The 22,530-nt window shown below is 42.6% G+C and overlaps 1 protein-coding gene across 3 annotated transcripts in view; it reads right to left on the bottom strand.

The window, feature by feature from the left end:
* Positions 1-22,530, bottom strand: part of LOC130179043 (low-density lipoprotein receptor-related protein 8-like) — a 78,781-nt gene that overhangs the window by 26,684 nt on the left and 29,567 nt on the right. For all 3 annotated transcript variants that reach the window (XM_056391753.1, XM_056391755.1, XM_056391754.1), the window contains exons 4-6: positions 12,849-12,977; positions 3,531-3,920; positions 363-485 (exon numbers count right to left, since the gene is read on the bottom strand). In XM_056391753.1, the coding sequence (XP_056247728.1) occupies positions 363-485; positions 3,531-3,920; positions 12,849-12,977 (642 nt within the window). The remainder of the gene's footprint in view (positions 1-362; positions 486-3,530; positions 3,921-12,848; positions 12,978-22,530) is intronic.

Raw genomic sequence — 22,530 nt, 5'->3', positions numbered from 1 at the left:
TAACGCGTTCACAACAATGGGATGGACGGATTGACAAGCCAAGAGCAAACTGTCTCCAGGCCTGGCTTCTCCAGCACGGAGGCATTAGGAGCTGTTCTGATTCATTGGTTTTCTTAACACAAACCAGACTTAAACACTTAAACTGAAGTGAGAAAGCAGAGCAAATATACAAGGGCCAAATTATATAATCAGTGTTACACAGGTTGACATTTACAAAAAAGCATTTATAAATATAAATACTCGCAGATGCAGCAACAAATAGGAAGGAAGATTCAAACAGACACATCCATAAAAGAAGAAGACAGGTGAAGAGACAGAGAGGAGGACAGGTTGTGGCAGCCAGCGATGACATGCGTACCCACCGTTGACACAGCCAGATTCATCGCTGTGGTCGGGACAGTCATGGACCTTGTTGCACTGCTTGGTGCCGTGGATGCAGGAACCGTCACCGCACTGGAACTCATCGGGACGACACGTCAACAGGGCTGCAAGAGGCGCACAAACACACATATGTGAGATTCGGGCGCTATTTTAACGGTCCAAAGCGCACGGTGTAAATGAGGCAAGTGCATTCAGGGCATGTCCGTATTCACTTTTGCTATTACAGTGGTGGGAAAAACAGGATCATTGTTCAAATGGGTTGTACTTAGTCTCTTAGATAATCATGCGTGTGGTTCGGGCATAACATGCAATAAACCACGAGAGTGCCATCTCCCATTCCCTTTAACAGCCAGGTGTGTTTACACCTTGGCAGATTGCTATTATAACGGAGCAGTGTTTCACGCAGAATTAGATTCTGTGTGTGGCGAGTTAATTACATATTGTGACTGACCAGTGCGTCCAGTCAGGCACACGGAGGCGGCGGCTCTGTGCACCCCGAGGGGCTGAGCAAATCAATGCTTTGTGCACAGCTCTTTTATGTTATGTTGTGATTATTATAAGTGTAAATACATTTTTTGGTCCATTGTGAACCGAAAAGGTGGCGATTTATCATGAACTAAGAAACAAAGGACGCTTTCACTGCAGAGCTCCATTCAGGTCCAAGAAACATCCATGACGCATAGCAACGTTATACAACCCACAACACGCCACACAGGATGCTCCGATCTTGTGAGGGCTGTATTGTAATGTTCCACCTGACTTATCCAACCGTCTAAGTGCATTTTCAGCACTTAGATTTCAGAGCGTATGTGCGTTGTGCACCCACCTATGTAGGCGTATGTTATTCTCTGGATAATGCGCACATAAAATAACAGTGAAATACTGCGCTGCTGACTTATGGCCAGATGTTCGTTGGTCAATCAGGCAGTCGCTTCCCACTGCCTCATGATAGTGACGCGCCAACAATGCGCCTGACCACTGCTCATTTTAAGACCAACACACCCTTGGGTGTTCAGGTGGGTGAAAGATTATTCGCTATTTAAACAATGGCGGTGCCGGACGAGAAAATGACAACTGCGTCGATCTGAAAGTAGAAAAGACATTTTGTGTTAAGCCACTTTGTGCCGCTTTGTGTAAAATAGGGCGCTTTAAATCCCTTTTAATACCAAAACCAAGTCGAGACCATTTGTCGCATTTATCAGTTTTAATCAAGTCTCTCTACTTTCACCTGTTGCAGAGCAAAGGCAAGAAAATCCCCAATGTGCAATAACATATACTGCACTTCTATGCATTCACAGCCGGTGTTCGGTGTTGCTTAAAGGACAGAGACTGTTAACCTGGGGGCGTGTGATGAATTATTTTCAATATAGTAATGCAGCCACACCAAATTTCATTAATATCTCAAGCACAGAGAAGCTTTTCATCAACAGGGCACAGTCTGCTCATATAAGTCCTCTCTCAAACACACTAAAAGGCCGTATATATGACTGAGGGGGATATGATTTAGTGTTATCACAAGACGAGCAGGACACGGGGAGTGTAATGGAGCCAGGGCTGCTGCAGCCCGGACACACACATGCACACATTGGTGCACATACATATACACAACATCATCTTCTATAGAGTCTATATACTCCGAATCTAGAGATCGATCTACAGATCTAACTGCCAAATAACCTGCTGCAGCATACAGACATTTTGTTCACTTAAAGGGACAAGCAGCAAATTCTGAAATACATCGTTGAACCACAGCAGTAGCTTTTGTTTTTTAGCTGAAGAGTGGGCAGAGAATTAAATGTTTGTGGCAAGGCAATGCCCACATAGACATATGCGAATATAGAAGAGGTGGTGAAGGCACAGCATAAATGGCTTCTACAGTAACCTCTGCTAATATACGAGGTTGGTCGTCTCCCTTAATGCGGGGATTCAGCTGGTTAACAAAACATCAATCTCTTGTAAGGGCTGCTTATATGACACCACAGAGTGTGAGTGGTGGGCTTGAAGTGTGCACCACACATCTTGATAATGAATAGTGGGACTATCTGGGCTTCACACTCTGGCTTAGTGAGACAGGAGCTTCAGGGCTCCCCCATCCATGACCAGCTAATAGGAAAACCTGTTTTATCACAAAGCCCCATCTTCACACGGTGTTTATCAACAGCAACACATTCTTTACCCGACACATTTAGAAGAGGAAGAAAAAAAAACACACCTACACTAACTCCCAGCAGAGTGGAAACGTGCTAAATGACAAAGTAACACCTCAGAAACGGCAGGAAATATTGTTTGTTGAGATTTTCTTTCCCCCACTCTCCAGTCTCAAAGCAGACAGATATCTTAGGTGCAAACTGTCCACACACAGATAATGTACAACATAACCGACCTCCAGTGCAGCTACCTCTGAATGTGTGGGCTTTTGATTGGTCTGCAGCCATCTTTGAATAAGATGTTGTAGTGCACAGAATCAAAGAAAAACCAGCAGCCTCCAGCTGGAGAGATGAGCTGTGTACCAGCTCCGTCCTACATACTAATCACAGTATGTACTATATGTTAATTGCCATAATATACTGTGGTTTGTCTTTTCAGTTGGTACAAGACTTGCATGTAGTTTAAAGGAAATTACACAATATGTGTCTGAACCTCACAAAGAGAAAACTAAATGCTTTTTTGAAAGATTTTATCTCTCACCCATTTTGTTGTTTTCCAGGAACTGATATTTAATTTAGTATTTTTGCAACTACAAATAGCGCCTACATTTTCCTTGGGAATTGCATTGTGGGAAAAAATATCAAACTAATATACTATACTATAATATACTATTAATTTTATAAACATCGAACAGAACACTCAAAAATCGAGCATTTTCAACATGTGTACTGACCTGCTTAGAATTAGTATGTAATATAGGACGCAGCTATAGCCTCTTCAGGTAACCATGGTTACATGTGTACTGTGTTCTCTCGCACTGAAACCATCCTTCAACCCAGCTGCATATTCTTTATGTAGCAACAAAAACCCTTTCAGACACAGCAACATGTAAGAGAGGACGGCCATGATACGACAGAGAACATGTAGAGGTTCTTACAAGGTTGAGAAGAAAAGCCACGGGGGAGAGTTCAGCATGTGAGGAGACAGGAAGAGAAACTCACGGCAGTCAGATTCATCAGACTTGTCCTTGCAGTCCGGGTCTCCGTCACATTTCCAGGTCAGTCGCACGCACTCCCCGTTGGCACAGCGAAACTCTCCAGCGGTGCAGTTGGCCCTGCGGTTGGGCAGGTACGGGACCCCGTCCCTGCCGCAGCGCTCCGGCCCCTCGTCTGAACTGTCGGAGCAGTCGGGGTCTCCGTCACAGCTCCACATGAGCGGCACACACTCCGAGGTGTTACAGCGGAGGTGGTTGGGCCCGCAGGTGAGAGGGGAGGTGCATTTGAGCTCATCGCTGCCGTCGCCGCAGTCGTCGTCACCGTCGCATACGTAGACGGTGGCCAAGCACTTGCGGTTGGCGCACATGAACTCACCGCTGGGGCAGGCCTTGGCATCTGGAGGACCGACAGAAAGAGCAGAATCATTAGAGAGAGGTTTGAAGAGCAAATGCAGCATTTACTTTGAAAATACAGTTTTGTCAATATGCTGTTACCTTATCTCCCTCTCTCCCAGAACCAAGCAAGGTGAAGCTTCCTGAGCCCCTGAGAGCTGCTGAGACTGTCAGCTCATTTAAATAAGGCCTTAAAACATTATTACATAACATCTTTTTAATCGTTATCACTGCAGCACTTCTCTGAAGATGGTGTCTTAAGTTTCCTACCTGATTTTATACAATCCTGACCTCATCTTATTGTCAACTTAACTTAATAAATATTCTTTCTTATTTAATTCATTCAAATATCTCCATGGCTCTGTGAAGCACTTAGAACTGCCTTGTGTCTGAACGGTGTTATATAAATAAACTTGTCTTGCCTTAAAAGCTGAAAAGTGGAATCTAATGAATAATATTTAAGGCCTGACCATACCCGACCATACTCTGCAGGCTGTAGCTGTTCAGTTCCTATTGGCCTAAATTAGCTTCAAACCGATGTGCACAGAGACAGGAAGTGAGATTGTCAGGCAGGCATAAAAAAGTCAACACTGGTGTCATAACTGTGGAAGAGACAGAAGGAAGAGCTGAAGAGGAAGGAGAGGGGAGGACAGCTGACGGTGAGAGGTTTCCTCTCCTGAGGAGTGAAAGACAATAGATCTCTCTCTGCCAGCAGCCGGACCCTCTCCTCCCTCTGTGATGGATCATCAGCACAAATGCCAACATCCCATAGGTTGACAAGAAATGTGGATTCTACCTTAATAAAGAAGTAACTAGCACTTCCTGCATGACTGAAAATGTTCCCAAGCAGGAGGGAGAAGTTCTCTCTGTGCCAGTCCTCTTCACCAAGTCAACCCTCAAGGTTTCTGTAAATCCTTTTCTCTCGCTCTCCATACCTTTCCCAGCTTCCTCATGTCTGGCCAGAAGCACTCAGGCTGTTAAGTGAGTGTTGGGGGGGGGGGGGGGGGGGGGGGGGGGGGGGGTCCCACTGTGAGCAGCAGCGCAGAGGCCAGCACAGGGAGAAGCACAATTTGATATTTATACTAAACCACACGGGAGTTCAGCTTCGACACCGGTGCCGCTGGCTGTTAGGACAGCTGTTAAAGAAAGGATTGCTGTTTTAAAAGTGGATTATAAAACATACTGTCAGTGACCTGCAGCAGCTTTTTAGTTGGTTTTTAACAGATACAGTACAGCTTCCTAGTCGAGGAAATAATTGCGAGTTCAGTATCAAATTTCACGCTAACAAGCTAAACCCAGCCCGTCCCGTCTCATCATACTACTACATGATAGTGAGTCACCGTAGCCTCCAGTCAGAGAAAACTTACATATAGCACCTTCACACGGCTACAGAACAAACCACATCGAACTTCTCTGGATGGACATTCAAAGCATCTCCACTAAACTCAAACAAAGAGCTAGTGCAAGAAAACAGAGAAATTAAATATATCATAGCGGAAAGCCACGAGCATTCCCACGTGTCGAGTTAAACTAGGTGGAAATATCCTCAGCTGGAAAAAGCATCGTCCTAATTACTATCCTATGTAATTATACCATATGTTAAAGTCACTGTGTTTTTTTTTTCTTTGCAAACATTTAATTACTTCACTGCTCCCCTTGTGATTGCCACAGAAGCACGGGGAAAATGAAAAGCAAGTGTTGTGGATTCAGTTCAGTGAAAGGGTTTATATTCATTAATATTAAACAAGCTCCATCTGATTCTGATGTGTTTTATAACTACTCTCCCTGTTATGCCCCTGCCCTCACTCCATACTAATTTGGCACTAAATAATTAAGGAGACTCAATAGACATGTACATTATAACGCAGGGGGAAGACCATTAGTAATGTACATGAGTGGCCTGGTTACACTTGAGAGAGACTTTGTTTTCCAGTGGGGGCACTATGCAAATGAATTTCAAGACTTTTGAGCAAGTTTGAGACCACAGACCGTCTGCGTATGATGTTGTACCAGTCGGAGGGTTTTAAATGGTAAATAAACCACAGTGGGACTCGCTCAGTGGGTTGTTTTGTCAGGCTTATTATCCATCTTTTGACTTAATTTTGTATGGCTGCTAGAGGGAAACCAGAAAAATAACACAGTAAACAATAAATGGGAATGTACAGCGGCTTCACAAAGTATTCAGGCCCCTTGACATTTTGCACAGAGCTTCACGAGTTCTGTCCAGAGATGAGAGAATCTGCCGGAAGGAGAGCAGCTAGACTGGCTAATACCCCCCCTGTGGTGAAGGATGGGGGTGGCACATTAAGCTATTGGTGGGGGGGTTTCTAGCAGCAGGGACAGGGAGACTGGTCAGGATTGAGGGAAGTGATGAATGCAGCCGAATAAACAGAGGGCTCCAGAGTGCACGCGACCTGAGACTGGCGGCGACAGTTCACCTTTCAACACGACAACGACCTGAAGCACTCGGCCAATAAAATGCCGCAGTGGCTTCTGCCGCGATGAAAGGGATAAACCGCCCAAATCCAGGTGTGCCAGGACACTTATCCAAGAAGCTGTGATTGCTGCCAAAGGGGTTTCTACAAAAAACAGAATTAATGGTCTGAATACTTTTCTAAATGAAAGATTTCCTTTTTCGTTTGCAAAAAGTTCTTAAAGATGTTTTTACTTTGTTATTATGGGTTATTGAAGTTGTAAACAAAATGGACAAAAACATGCAGCCAGCTGGAGACGACTTTTCTGAAGAAAGAATGAAGAAAGAAAAAAACTAAAAACAATATTCTGACCAAATTTAATTTAGGAATAATGCTGCACAAATAACTGATAGTTCATAAAATCAAATAGAAAATACACAATAATGGTCAAATGATAACGCTATTAATATTCTAAATTCACCGAGAGATTTACACTGGTGGCACACAGTCCTACGTGGCCCCCGCCTCCCTCTCTTCTATGACTACCGCCATGGCACTGAGAAGCTGGCAGCGAAACCCACTTTACTTTTTCTGGCAGTTTTGATGATGAGAGAGCGTTGCCAGCAGCAACCAGTGGCTCGGATGTGGCGGCAAGAGATGACTGGTTGTTTTACTCAGTTTAGCATTGCAGCTGATGAGTGTGTGCTGCGTGAATGTTTGTTTGTTTGTGTGTGTGTGTGTGTGTGTGTGTGTGTGTGTGTGTGTGTGTGAGTTTTGGATGCATGAAGGAAAAGTGTGAAATGTAAGGAAATAGTTTTTCGTGCAGGAGAAGGGAAAGGGGGGGGTGCGGTGAGATGGAAAAGAAAGACATGCAGATTGTGTGTAAGGATGCAAAAACAGTTATTTATTTTTTAATCTGTGCACGCACAAATACCTCCGAGCACATCAGTCAGTGTCTGTGCAGCTCAGCGTCCTCTGAGTTTTCTCATAGGTATTCATAGATGTAAACTGAAGGGACAGTTCAGACCTGTCCGCTCCGCTCAAAGAGCTGAGGTCCGCTTTGCAGCAACAGCCACTGCAGCAAGGTCAGTGGAATATACACACACACACACACACACACACACACACAAACACAACTTCCACAAAAGACAAAGCCAGCGCGGTAGAAACACACACACAACACACACACACACACACACACACACACACACACACTCAGAGTCACACTGCTGGCCACTTGAGACAGGTCACAGTAGCTCACTGGGGGAAATAACTCTGTGACCGACCTTTCCTGCGATGCCACACACACAATTACAGAGCAAACACAGCTGCAGCAGCAGAAGAGACTTGTCTCTCTACAGTAACAACCAGGAGAAGATAATACAGGACAAGATGGGAGTCAAAGTGAAGGGAGTTTTTAACATCCTCTCTGACATCATTACTCCGTGGGGGACGGCCAAGGAGACAGAATGAGCGCTGAGATGGGAACAGAATAAACACTGTTTACCTAAACTGAAAACCTGTCACCGCTTTTATTAACAAACTGAAATTAGGAGGAAATTTAGTTTGTGGAAACATTTTAGTCGTGTAAAATGGTCTCACGTGAAAGCCTCATCGCTGGGGATGCACAGCGTCTGCCAGTTCAGTTTCACCACAGAGACAGGGAGACGGCTGTAAGAAGCGCAGCAGGTAATTGTTTACCTCATACTATCCAAGCAGCGTTAAATATGAATAAAGAAAACAAGCAACACAACAACCTCACAGGAATATCATATGCACATACCAGGCAGTCAACTCAACCTGCCGCTGAGCGAGTGCAAATGGAAACACACGTGGAAAACACGCAAATCCAGACGGGCTCCTGTTCCTCGCAGTACATCCCGCCATGCAGGCGAGTAAGTGCACATCAATCTCCACATCGCTGAGGGTTGAGGACACAGTTCAACCTTCTCCTGAGCTGCTGCTTAATGTAATGTTGATCAGGGAAAGCTTCCTCTGGTGAGGGCTAGTTTCTACTTAATACATAATTCATCATGTGGATGACTCAATTAGCAAGATGCCTCTGCAAGATTTACTTTTTCGAGGTCTGCAGTGGGTTTTGCACCCTGAAAATTTCCACTAATAGCAGAGCGCACCGAGGCTAACTGAGCGCAGTCAGTTTTGGGAGCGTAAAGTCTCTGTTCACGCTTGGGTAAATACCACTGAGAGTGTGTGTGAATGTTTTGCTCTCTGTAAGCAGGACTGAGCACGAGCACGCCGTGTGTTTCAGGCATTTAAAGCAAAGTTCACGTTGATGCTTCGACAACTTACCGGCTCAGTGAAGCTAAATCCGACTGAATTCCAACGTGGATTTGTGACACTTGTATGAGTTCAAAGGCAAAACTAAACAAATACATGCATGATAGGTGAGAGAGAAATGTTAGTATATATATATATAGTATATACATTGCTTTGTGATCTTTGAGGTTTTGTACATTAGAAGTTTTGCACTTCTGGTTCCCTCGTCTAGAAGTTGATGGGTTTTTTTTAATGGGTTTTTGGTGAGATGCCTGAAATGAGGTCTGTGGTCTGTGGACGACATAAAATACATCAGTAAACACCCCACTCATGATTTATTTAAGCTGTCTCTAAAGTCTCTAAATAAAAAAATAAAAAAAAGGCTGGTTGCTAACAAGTGGCTAAATGAGACGTCATCACACTGAACATGAAAACTGATCTACTCACCAGTCCTCCTTTTACATTGTGTTTTATACTCGCGCTTTTGCAAACTATCATAAACTTTCTAAGACTTCAGAAGAGGAAAGTTTCCAAATCGAACTAGAAGTTAGAAGTTTAGAAGTGGTGATGTTGAAGTCATGCAACCGTCCCGTAGTTTGTTTACAGCATTAACTTTTTACTTCCGGCGATTGTATTTATGCTTTTATTTATGCAAACTTTTATTTGTCACAGATCTTATTTTCTGCATTAATCATAAAGTCAGTGGAAAAGTCCCAGTGGCTTTCTGTTGAGGGAACCAGGGTGACGCTAACGTGCAGGTTGGCCTTCAAAAAGACATCACCCCTGCAGCGCTCTGTAAAGCCGCGAGGTGCAGTGAAGGGGAGCACGACTTGATGTGACAGTCACCGGAAAAAAAAAACGTTGTTTTGATTTTCCCTGGTGGGTCCACACAGCGCTGCAGAATGCCAGGTCATCAGAACTGTCCATGAAATGATTTCTACGTCAGTCCATGTGAATTCACGTCTACAGCTATCGGTTTGATTTTGATTAGTTCGTGTAAACATGAAACAAACTGGCTACATGTGCTGCTGAGGCGGAGTCTGGCTGTTAGCATCCACATTGTTTGAACAGCACAAGGCCACAACACAGAGGCAGTGAGGTGCTTCTGTCCAACAGAAAGAAGAGGGGAAGAGTTTGTCTTTTTACTTCTGGACACACGTGACGAATCACCTGTGTTGCGTGTTTCAGGAACGTACATCTTTCAAACCCCTCATCCGACCTGCTGAAAGGGGCTTTTCTCCATTTTCAGACTGTCTAGACAGGGTGTGTCAGGGATCATGTGACCACCCTTCACACTTGAACACAACAGGTGTGAAACAGAAGAGATGACTCAAATAATGTTGATTCTGCTGCAGACAGCCACAGACACACTGGGGGATTCCTCTCAACATTCAATGCTCAGCGGCGCTGTAGCGGCAGCAGACCTTTAATTTATGCTTCAGTATTCTGAATGAACTGCATCCAGACAAGACTCTGTCACTTGGAACCACATTTCCAGCTGTGCAGGCTGAGGCTTGCAGCTGAGCCTTCGCTGGCAGAAGCAAAATGCACCAGGAAACATACACTGTTCATTAAAAGCTTTATTCTCACTGTTCTCTCACGATGACTGCTGCTGCGTCATTTCACACAATTTCATTCATTCATCTTCTCCCTCTGAACTCGAACATACAGCAGAGTTAATGCTGCTTTGAAGTCAATTCTCCAGCTGCCCCACGTGCCAACAGCTAGCCTGCAACGAACAGACGCACTGAGACGCACTCAAACTAACTGCTAATTTCCATCACCCCTTCCTCGCTTCTCGTCATGACTTTAAATGTGGAAGATCTAAAGCCTCCAGTCTGCACTTCTGAAGAGTGATACAGCATGCAGTGTTTTTGAATAAGGAAATTATCATAAGCGCTAATTTCTAATTCTGTCAACTGTAACTTCTTTTGAGCTTGCATTCGCACAGGTTTTGTGTCATTTACAACACTTTTAACCACACAACAGGCTCGCCACCAAGACTGCTGATGTGACAAGTCTCCAAAACATGGAGTATACTCAAGGACGACGATTCCAATGTTTACTGAGTGTTTTTCCACTGTTTACTCTCATAACAACCAGACGTTTCTCAAGTTGCAAAATGGTCCAAATGGTCCAAAATGAACATCATGGGCTGAATCACAAACACAACAATGACAAACTGATGCTTGGCGCCTGGAGATCTGCAGTGAGGCTACATGAAGAAACTTTCTTGCCCTTGCATCGCATTGGGCCCAATCAGTCTTCAGATACACCGGCCGGAGCAGCACTTCACAGACCTAATTTGTGATGCTGTCCAGCGCCGTGTTGCTGACGGAGCCGGCCTCTGCCTCCTGGTCATGCTGAGCGCTGTTTACCTCTGGTGGGATTTCGGCCTTTGCCTGGGTGGGCGGCGGCCTGCTGCCTGCCCTCGTGTCCCCACTGAGAGGCTTAAGACTGCCGCATCAATACAGACATTAGAATGAAAAAAGGATTAGCACAGGCTAGACTGGGTCTCAATGGGCAGCGCAGTGAAAAGCCATCTAAGCTAAGAAGGCATTAGATCTAAAGTCGATGGAATCGCTACTACTTGCTCTGGCATGAGTGTGTGGGGCCACTTTGAGATGGGGACTCTTTGACAGGCCACTTGCAGGCTGATCTGGCAAAAAAAACATCTTTATTGCGCCACAGATTAACCCTCTGAGGACTGGGGAATGTTTCTATAAATATCTTTGCGATAATACAGCGTAGAAATATGATTTAAATGTTGTATGAATCTGTAGACTCTCCACCTCTAAAATCTGGTTAAAGAAGAGTGACAGACGACACTACGACTCGGTGATATTACAAAATTTCATCTTAGGCATTTATTATCCAAACTACTGTTTTACTCATGTATTGTACTATTTTTATGAACCTATAGACTTTGGTAAACCCATTTCAAGCGCCAAAACAATTCATCCACATCAGTAAAGGTTTGTTTTCACAAGATATTTGAAGAATTTCAAAAACCAGGTTTAAATTTTTCAGCATTTGAACCAAATTATCTCTTTGCTCAGTGATCTATGACAAGAATGGGCGTCATTATAGAAAGAACTGAGATTGTTCTGAAAAAACACTGGGGTATTATGTTATATGCAAGTACCTTTTAAGAAATGTTTTTAAGAAATAATATAGAATTCGAGAAAATGCCCTTAGACCACAGAAAAGCACTTTCAAGGAGAAGTGAGTAAATATCTATTCAAACAGACTATTTTTCTTTATTAAACGCCAAATAAATTTGGTTCCTTCTCGAAATAAAAACTCAAAATCGAGTATATTCTTAACAAATAAACATGAGTTGGTTGGATGCCATGCAGTCACAATCTCAACACCCACCCACACGCAAACAACTGAAAGGAACAGATGCCTGAAAAAAATAACATCATTTAGAAAGGATAATAACGAGATGGCTTTTTTCTCTCCCCCTGTGCGTTTGCCGCCACGTGCCATTTTGCACAATCTTCAAAGTCTAAGCGCCACACCCCCTAGAGCTCTGTTGCCTCAATCAATTTTTCTTGACGTGAAGAGGCAAGGGAGAGAGAAAAGAAGGAGCCGATTCTTCACGGCTCCTCAGAAGTAGGGCAAGGATAGTCCCTGCAGGGGTTGGGGGGGGGGGGGGGGGGGGGGGGGGGGGGGCAGCCGCACGGTTGAGTTGTCTGATTGGCTGTATGTGAGGTGATGTCATTTTTGATGGTTCTGAGGGGCCCTGCAGTGGAAAGGCTAAAGACTCAAGGTTCAAAATGTGATGACAGAAGCATTTAAACATCGTCAGAAATATCTGATATTCTCCTCCAGAAAAAAACAACAAAAAAACATTGCACATCAAAGAGGACCTGGTTGTTGCAGCTGGCTTAAATCAAAACTCACTTCAAATCCCTCTAATTATATTGAGTGTTTCCTACTGTGCTTTAATGTCTTAAGCCCCTGGATGATAAGCGAGCTCAGAGAGGATGAAACCCTATAAAATAAAATAAAATAAAATAAAAAAAGGAGGAATGTGATTTCTCCTTATTCCTCTGACTTCAAGCCTCGTCAAGTCGTTCACTGCTGCTGCATCTGTCGTTGCCACTATTTGAACTAAAATACCCTGTTGAAATACAGTTAGCGCTGAAACGCAGAAGTGAAACCAGCAGAAAAACAAAGGCTCCTGTGTTTCGTTTATTTCCATCACAGTAGAGAACTGATGCCGAGAAACTCACCAGAAGCGCAGTCCTCCTCGTCTGCCCCGTTCTCGCAGTCCTTCTCCCCATCACATCTCCATGACAACGAGACACACTTGTTGGTGGATCCCCCACAGTCAAATTTCTCCGGAGGGCACGTCTGTTTGCCTGTGGGTAGAGATAGAAGAGATAGGGAGATTACTGCAGTGGTTTTATGGTCCCGTAAAGGCGGCAACAAAAAAACAAAACAAAACAAAGACACCACTGGACTGGATTTCTGTCACCCCCACGATGCAGTTAAAACTCAACCAAGACTCCAACACTCTGGCCAATTGATTTTACTGTCTGGGCTGCATCTAAAGAGACGTGCAGAAAGATCATGAAATACAGCAAATGCACAGTTGGCTGTAGAGCAAAAGAGCCCCCCCCCCCTTTCTCTGTTTCCCTGCCAATCTGCTCTAGTTGGCAGAGGGTGCGTTTGATCCAGATTACACTGCGTTTAATATGAAGCATGTTGTTAATTATACATTATACTTTGCTTACAGTGCAGCCTTAAGCCTCCCAGAATTACATCAAAGGGTCAGCATGCATGGCGAATCATTTAAAGGTTTGATTATTTCATTTTTTTCTTAATTATGATTAAGTATATTTTGAATGATTCCCAGCCTTTTTTGTCACACGTGTACCACCTTGTCAATTTGTTGTGAATTTTAAAATCATTTATAATTGCTGCTATTTAACCGCGTCAATTATACAAAAGTGTATATTGTTGTATTAATGTAAATGTTTGATGTTGATGCAAGTTTGTATTTATACTTCTTTTGGCTATTTCACCATTTATCCAACACTAACTATTTCAACTGTTTATCCACTGGCTACTTTGAGCTTTCTGTTTCATTTATTTATCCATGAATTATAGCAAACTCTTTCACCATTTGAACGTTACTTTTTAGTTAAACTTTTTAACCATTAATCCATTAGACTACCTTGAGCAATCTAATGCAACCATTTTTTTAAGCTAATGCTATAGCTTTAGCATTAGTTTTTTTGCTTGCTAACTAGCTTTCACACACCCTAAATTGCATTCACAGATTATATCTGACTCTACATGGACATATTCTTTTAATATATAACATATTTTTTTAATTTGAGCTTCTCCACAGTCTTTGGCACGCACATAATGTAAAAGTAAGTTTTAATATCACTACCCTTTACAGTTGCATGTCAAGGTTAACTTCTGACAGTCATGTGGGCTCAGTGACACGGCTTCGATACGGCTGATGAACAGTGTCACAGGAGGATCATTTGTAACGAGATGAACGAGAACAAACTCCATAATGAATCCCATTTATGAGGTTAGAACAGAATATCTGATGCTGTCACCAGCAATGTTAGCTGTAAACTGTATTGTGGGTAATTGGAGCAGACAGGGAGAATGTCTCCTGAGCCATATTTCCATGCAAAGCACATCTGTTCAAATGGAAATACATTTATTACAATGCTGCACTTAGGCTAAAATTGAATTCTGTTCTAGCTAATGTAAATCCAATATGCAGTGGGCTTTAATTATTAAATGAGCAACTGTATACAGTATATTCAAATACAATTAGGCTTGAATAGTAGGATGTGTTTTAGCTTTCATTTGTGGTGCTTTTATCCTGGGTCGAAAGGTTTTTCCGTTAAAATGCATGTTATTGTAGAAATGTATGTTTGTTTCTTGTATTTTTTTACTACAGTGTAAATTCAGTTCAGGTTGAAGTGCAATGCACTTATTTACAGGTATATTGTAAAAAGAAAAACTTTTCTTCAAAGTCAGAATAACGATGTTAATTTGCTTTGTAAACGAGTATATCCTGATTAAAATCCATGGTTGGGTGTTAATATCAATATCATATATATTATTTGAGAGTTTAAAAATCAGATAAATATATATTGGTTGATATTCATTTAGTTTTTTTCAAAAATGTATTGATTTCTGACCAATATGAAATTCACAGTTTCAGTGTTATACATGGCGTCATTCATCAAAGCAAATTAAAAACACACATTATGATACCATAAACAAATATTTGTTTATGAAGCTCATTTAACTCTATTTTAACTTTTTATTTATCATTATTTGGCATTTTGTCACAGTAACAGATACAGACAGGAAACAGAGGGAGCGAGAGACGTGCAATGAAGGTCCCCAACTCGGACTGAACGGGATATCAACTGCTAGACAACCAGGATGCATGTATTACATTTAATACATTTATTAATGACTTATAATAAGACGGTGAACTCTAATGAAAGAGTTAGATGTCATCAACCAGCAGTTGAAAGGCAAAGTGGGCGGGCGAAGTTGAGGTGACCACTCATAGGCAACAACCATTACACTGTTTATGAAGGCAGATTTTTCAGCCCTTCATTGCTGCCTCAATGTTACTGACCCCTGCAGCATGGAGGGGTGACACGGGAGATGTGGGGAGAGGAGGCTGGAGAGGCAGCTGGTGCCTGGGGAGACCAAGCACTGAGAATGGCTGATGCAGCGGGGGCCCTGACCCCACATTAAAAAAAAAAAGCACCACCCACTGCGGCTTTCAGAGGTTGTTTCTACAGCAAAGAACATCTCAGACGCAGTGAGACATTGTTCAGTATTTCTGTGTCCTGCAAGTTCCCTACAATCACTTTACAGTCCACAGTGTGAGGCCAGAGAACAAACGCTTAATGTAATTCACAATATGTCACTCAACATTCAGTCGTACCAACTAAAATATTGTGCCACTGTTCACATCAGTGAAGTGCGTAAAACAGCAGGGTGGTAAGAGATAAGTGGAGTGATCTCACACACTTCACACACTTCCACCTGCCACCTCTGGCAAGTCATTTCCCTCATAGCTTATATTCATGAACGAGTTATGAAAACGATTTTTCATTCCTACTGTTTCTCTTTCGTGTGTTAGGAAGTTTTGAAAGTATTACCGAGGCAAAAAAGAGACATTAATTTAGGATGCGTGACAGTCTTTGATGTCGCCTGCGTCAGTGCTAAATTGTGACTAATCAGTGAAAAATTTGTCACTTCTTTCGAGACACGACTGTCAAGTGAGAAAACAAGCTTAATAAAGGAACTAACTGAGGAAACTAAAGACGAGGATGAGCTACAATGAATGATTACAACTGAGAGTCGTCAGAGAACCAGACGACAGACTGGCTGGTCAGAGAGGAAGAAGCATTTCTTAGACGATGTCTGAGACGAACGAGGCGAGGAGGTGGATTCTTTGAAAGTGGAAATAAGATGCTGCCTGAATGAATTCCAACTATCATAGGTCCAAAAAGGACATGACAGACAACAAGAAAGAGGCAGAGAAAATGAAAGAAAGGGTGAGACAGAGAGCGGAACAGGAAAAAAAAAAGAAAAAAAAGAAGAAGAAAGGGAATTCGTAAGAATGGAGAAACGCCAAGAGCGAGATACTGGATAGAGGAGAAGGGACGGTGAGACAGACTGCTGCCTGACCTTTAAGCTTCTTATCCTAAAGCAAAATCAAGGCCATCCATACTGAGTGGAAAGAGATGAAGGAGGAGAGGCAGGTGGAAGTGCAGACCCGAGCACAATCTGAATCCACCAAGCGGAGGGCGAGCTGCTGTCCTGTCCTTTTAACTGATGACTCTTTAATGAAGCGTGAGCGCAGTTTCCTCCCGAATCCAAACAAAGAGACAGAGCTCGACTGCGACAAAGCGGGAGCCCCGTCGCTGCTTCTTATGACAGCTATTGATTAGCGAAACCTGCAGATTTCATAAAGACACAGGTAATCGGATTTTTGCTTGAGAAGGAGGCGACTTAATAAAAAACAATTACTCAGAGACAAACTGACTTTGTCGCTGTTGTTTACCATCAGAGTGAAAAATGAGGATTCATCTCCGCCGTGGCGTTTTGGCAGTTAATCCGTTTATACCCAAGGCAGTCTTCATCTCATCAGTACAATGGTGTATCAGCTTTACTTTTCATTATGAAAGGGATATTTCGGATCCTTGATTCTGACGGGCTGCCATTATAAAACACTCTACCTGCGTTACATCACTATTAAAATACAATATGTGAAGTGATGCTGTGATATTGCTGGTAAGCGACAACAGCCCGGGGAAAGTCAGCATAATAAGTGATTGATAGTAGATACATATGTGGTTGTAATGTGACTGCAACATGACGGAAACGTTTGTTTTCTTTCTCCCAACATTGAGAATACTAGACAGCCGATGGGGGTGAACTTCCTCGGCTTTGTAAAGCACAGAGACAAATCTACATCAACCACGGCTCGTGAAGCGCCACCGTACAAAAACTCTCCGACGCTGGCCTGGAGGCAAGAGAAATCATGTCGTAAATAGTGGCATAAATGTGAATCATTCCTCCAATCTCCCCGGCGCCAAAGCTACAATGAGAGACGCTGGAGGAATATCCATCCTTCTTACACCGCACAATAAAAACGCACTTGTAGCACCCTGTAACACCCTGTAACACCCCTGCGGTGCTAGCAGGAGAGCTAACTCGAGTGCTAACATCTTCGAAAACACACCATTAATGGCGATATCCACATAAATGTTAATAATTGCCCCAGTCTATAAGCATTTGTGTGCTGCGTGTTACTTGGCAACCGTTCTGCGAAATGTCACAGAAGAACTACATTGCTTGGTGGAAGAATGATTATTTGCTATCAGTAAATTATTGCATTGCATATGAAGTCATCATTTATAAAAGCATATAAAACACTTACCACTGTGCCTAACAACTTTCCCCGCTCTAAGAATCTCTGTGAACCAAAGCCTCTTGGGGATTATTACTTTATTTGATCATCACAGTTGACCTCGTTATCGCTGATGACCTTTTGCCCTAAACTTGGCTTTCAGTGAAGAGGTGGAGAGGCTTTGTTGTCAATTGTCACCACACATGTGATATAATACTGTGAACAACCGAATAAGCACTGTGCAGCTGAAAAACATTGTTGATCTGATAGAGCATCATAATGAATGTAACACTACACTGTAGCTTGGCATGGAAGCAATAATTTGCAACCTATTAATATAAATTAATGTCTATTTTGCAGCCATCAATTGCTAATGGATTTTGTACGATGGAGATTCAGCCTTCAATCGGACAGTGACAGCTCTTTAGACATGAATCTGTGCGCTCAGCATTTCGTGACAGCCCGACTTCTCTATGTAGCTGCCTCCACTTCCAAACATGTCACTGTTCGACACTGAAGGACCCATATCCCGACGTCTCACGGACCTATTTTCTGAGCAACCCTGGTCTCTCTATTCCAACGGCAAAGCTTTGATGTCTCTGTACCGCAGGCATGTTCCCAAACAACTACACCTGTGTGTGTCCGTGTTGTCGTTCCGACGGTGTCCTCAGATCTAAAAAGGTACAAAACTCTCCGATAACATGAGTCATACTCAGATTCATTGCTTCATTAAAGCGTTTCAGCGTGGCCGTGTCCTCCTGTCTGAATTATAGATCTGCTGCAGTGGAGAAACACACTGGCTCGCTGCAAACTACAAGATGGGAAATTGTTATTTTGAGCAAAGTGCATTAGCAGGTAATGTACTGTGTCATGTGGTTATTACCAAGTGCTGCATCTGAGGCTCATTAGCTGAATAACAGCAGACTGATATATCGGCAGTTTAAAATATTTTTTATGTATTTTGGTTTCAAATCCCTGCAGACACGAGGCGATGGGTCCAGTCTATCACAGGGTCAGAAAACCATCCACACTAAACTAGGAAGTTGGTGGATTCAAACTCAGGACCTTCTTGCTGTTGGGGAGCAGCACTGAGCCACCATGACATCCCATTTTTTAATTACTGTGCATGATTTCATTTGTTTTTAATGAGACACCTGTCTGCAATCAACATCAGTCTTATTAACTGATTTGTCAGCAACTTTTTTGAAAATGTACAACTTGCAGAAGAACCTGGTTGTGAGGTTAAACCCACATCGAGAATTTATTACGCAACAACAGGAAACAGGAAGAAAAAGATTGCGAACACTATACATATGAGCCACACAGCAAATACACTATACATGTACAGCAGTGGTCTCAGTGTGTGTGTTTCTTATTGTATGACAGTCAGTATAAACAGCGTGCAGGAAGTTTACCTGCATACTGTTCCCCTCACTTCACAATCCACATCCCCACAGGGAAGGAAATCCAAAGGATTAAACACATACAGCAGTAAAATGTAGAATAGAGTGTATGTGCAACACAAACGTCTTTACAAAGAAAATCTTCCCCATTATAAAGTCAATAAAAAAAGTCAGGCTTTATTATTAACCCCCCCCCCAAAAAACGCTCAAAGAGGCTTGAAGCCCAATGGAAGTTTACTGAATGAAGTTTTCATCAAACCCCTTTCAGGGATAGATCTATAATCCGCTGCAAATTATATAACACTTTAAAGACCAAACTGGAGGTACAATTAAATGAATAGCTCCATCTTTTTTTTTTTTTTAATAGTTCATATACTTCCAAGTGTACATCAATCCAGGGTTATGTCCTCATATAATGAAAGACTTCTTAAGGAAGAGGAAACACTGTGAAGTTTCCTCACGCCTGTCAGCCCCTAGAAAATGAATTCAAAAGCACAGAGCACAAGCTGACACGCAGAACTGAGCTGAACTCAGCAATTTTGTCAGAAAGCGTCAAGTAGCTCACACTCACCCTTCCTCTTGGTAATCCTCAAAAGTGACTCGGGGCATCTAAGAGCACATACAAAATGTCACCGCTTTGGCCGGGGAGCAGAGAAGCTGCCGGCCGCGGTGGCCCGCTTCCCTCCTTGATTACACATTAATCTGATAGCAAAATGACGAGCCCTGGCACTTCATGTTTCTCCAAAGAGTCATTCATTTTTCAGCGCTCACAAGTAACTCACTCAGTGTGGCCCAAATTTGAATTCTTAATACGGCAGTGTAACGCTACTCCAGCGTGTAATTGAGAATCCACTCAGTGAGCCAGAATGATTGTGGCACAGATGTCTGCAGGACTGGGTTCAAAATGCCTTCGCTGAGTGTGTAAGTGAGTGTGTGTGTGTGCAAATGTGAGTGTGTACTGTATGTTTGTGCACATGTTAAAGTGAAACAGACAGAAAGTACAGGAGAGTTAGGGAAGGGGGGGGGGGGCAAACTGAATGAACTACTGCACGTGAGAGGCGACATCATGGCTTATCAGGCTTTAGCATAACTGGAGCATGATGCATTAAGGTGTACGCTGCGCTACACGTAATTAGCCCGTGTAAAACAGTCGTGCAGTCACCGGTCGCTGCTATTTACATAATGCCAGACTCATCGCAGACTGTCACGTTAAAGATTGGATGCAGGCTGTGTGAAATTCCACCTTAGCACTTCCGTTGTTAAGACGGAAAAACAAGCGCCACTTTAGCAAAGTTTAGCTGATAAATCTGAAGCTTGGAGGCTTTTGATTTCAAAGTGAAGTGTTGCATGGGATTGGGGTGTTCAGCAACATGCTAATGCTGGTGCCACTTCAGAGTGGAAATGCTAAAATCTGCATGTCAGGTTGTTTTTTTGGGGTTTTTTTGGTTTTTTTCTTGTGGCGTCTGCCTCAGCCTAATCAGAAAAATATGGCACGGCAAGAGGTTTTCACCGACAGATGTACAGTTCTCATTATAGTTGTGTAATCCCACCAAGTGGCTGCCACACACAGGTAATTTACCAGTGAAATGAGGTTAATGAGACAGATGATGAGAGAGAGCCAGTCACGAGCAGGCTGGTTGCTGTTGCTTAAGATACTGTGTGCGTATTCGCACAATGTCCATCCTTGAGTTATCCGTTTTATTTTTCTCTCTCTCACTTCTCTCTTCTCTTCAGTGTGATTATGACACAGTTGGATCCACTCAAACAGAAAGACAGCTGTGATGAAGTGGATCTCATTAGCAATCCCTGTGTTCAGGATACAGCCTCGGTCTGACACTTCTCGTTTGAGCACGTAATCAGGAGGGATACGTGCTGCAGGGTGAGGACTACCTGTATTTATAGTTTGATTTTTAGGAGGAAGGAGGAAGAGGACATAAATGTTTCTGTTCTGCCCGCAGCACAGCAGATAACGTATCAATCTACACCTGAAAAGATCATCGATTCAAAACAGAACCACGTGTTTCTGACAGACTGCATCAAAGTCAGCAGAAACCCCAACATTTTTCAGTGTTGGTGTTCAGGAATTTTTTATTACAACATCATGTGAATACATAAGGGATTTCCATATAAATGGCTTTCTTCTCAGCCCAGATCTCTTTCTCTTTATTCTGCAGCCAAGAGATGAATCCCTCCTTCATTTATCTTTAATTGGATTTCCAATATAAACTTGTTATCCTTCAGAGGTCCCTTCATGTCCCCCTCCTTGCACTCAACTTTCTGGGGGTGACATTAGAAGCTTAGCTTGGCTGCTACATTATTCATCGAACCGACCCACACACCCACAGCCAATAAAATGTAACAAAACTAGAATGAATATCCTCTGAAAGATTCATTTGGTTTTTTCTTGATTCATTTCCCGCTCGGCTGGATGCATTTTAATTCCCTCCCACAGCAACTTTAAAAAAAAAGACTTTAAAGATCAAAGTAGGATATTGTGGCTGGAGCACAAACATATTATTTTCAAACAGGTTGCACAATATCGTTGCTCTATTACATCTGGAAACTCTGACAAGACATTATTATTGTAAAATTATATGTCCCCATTCTTGCACGTCATAAATGGTTCATTATTTACCAGATTTTGGCTCTTTTTATTTGGTGAAATGTTCGAATATCCATAAAGTTTTTAAACCGTCAGTGTCTTTATTGGAGTGAATTGAGTGTGATTCATAGGAGCCGGCCCCAGCAGATAAATCCGAGGCTCAATTTCTTTCCCAGTCCAACCACAGAGCCAATACTGGTCTGGTTTTACTGAGATGGAGAACCGCACGAGCTGCTAAAATGCTGCATCTTGACTCGGAACAGGCTTTTCTTCTCTTGGATGTAAGTAACTTGATGTCTACATAATGTTACATGTCTGTTGTCATTAGTAACCGGCTACAGTCGGCATGACAACTTTAGCTAACTTGCTGTTACCAATATTATGAATTTGTTCTGCGAATGTTGCTATCGCTAGTTGGCTTAATATCAGCATTGTTGTTGTGCACACATCACCACAATGCTAGCATGGGCTAATGGGTTTGGCTTGATTGTTTTTTGTTGGCTTTGGTGTAGGTGAAACTTTATTCAGTTGTGCATCTCGTTGTGTTTACAGATCCTGCAAAACCTTTAAAAAAAAACTGGCTTCAAATCCTTAGTATTTCTCAATAAAGTTAAATATTCATGGTAACAATAAAAGTGGAAAAAAAAGAAGAAAAAAACACCTATTCACATATCATTAATGAATAATTTAGCACTCAAAAGCTAAACTAATCTCCATCTCTATGACATCACCTTTTTCTAACTTCGCCCCGCCCTCTGCAAACCAGTTAGAAGAGCTCATGGAGAAGAAAGAAAATCAGAAATCCCTTGTGTGAAATAAACAAAACTGTTCCACTTTTGGTAGAAAAGCTGTTTGCTCTTGTGGGATCGTCACTCATCGCAAGAATATGTTTATCCAAATCTCTATATTTCAAATATTTTGTAGAATTAAAAAATAATGCTGACTGGAAATCTTTCTCTGACGTTTGTGAGGACGAGATATAAGAGGTCAGTCTC

This window comes from Seriola aureovittata, chromosome 12, assembly GCF_021018895.1.
Source record: "Seriola aureovittata isolate HTS-2021-v1 ecotype China chromosome 12, ASM2101889v1, whole genome shotgun sequence".
NCBI classification, from domain to species: domain Eukaryota; kingdom Metazoa; phylum Chordata; class Actinopteri; order Carangiformes; family Carangidae; genus Seriola; species Seriola aureovittata.
The sequence above is the reverse complement of the archived record's forward strand: the minus strand, read 5'-3'. Positions and strand labels throughout refer to the sequence as shown.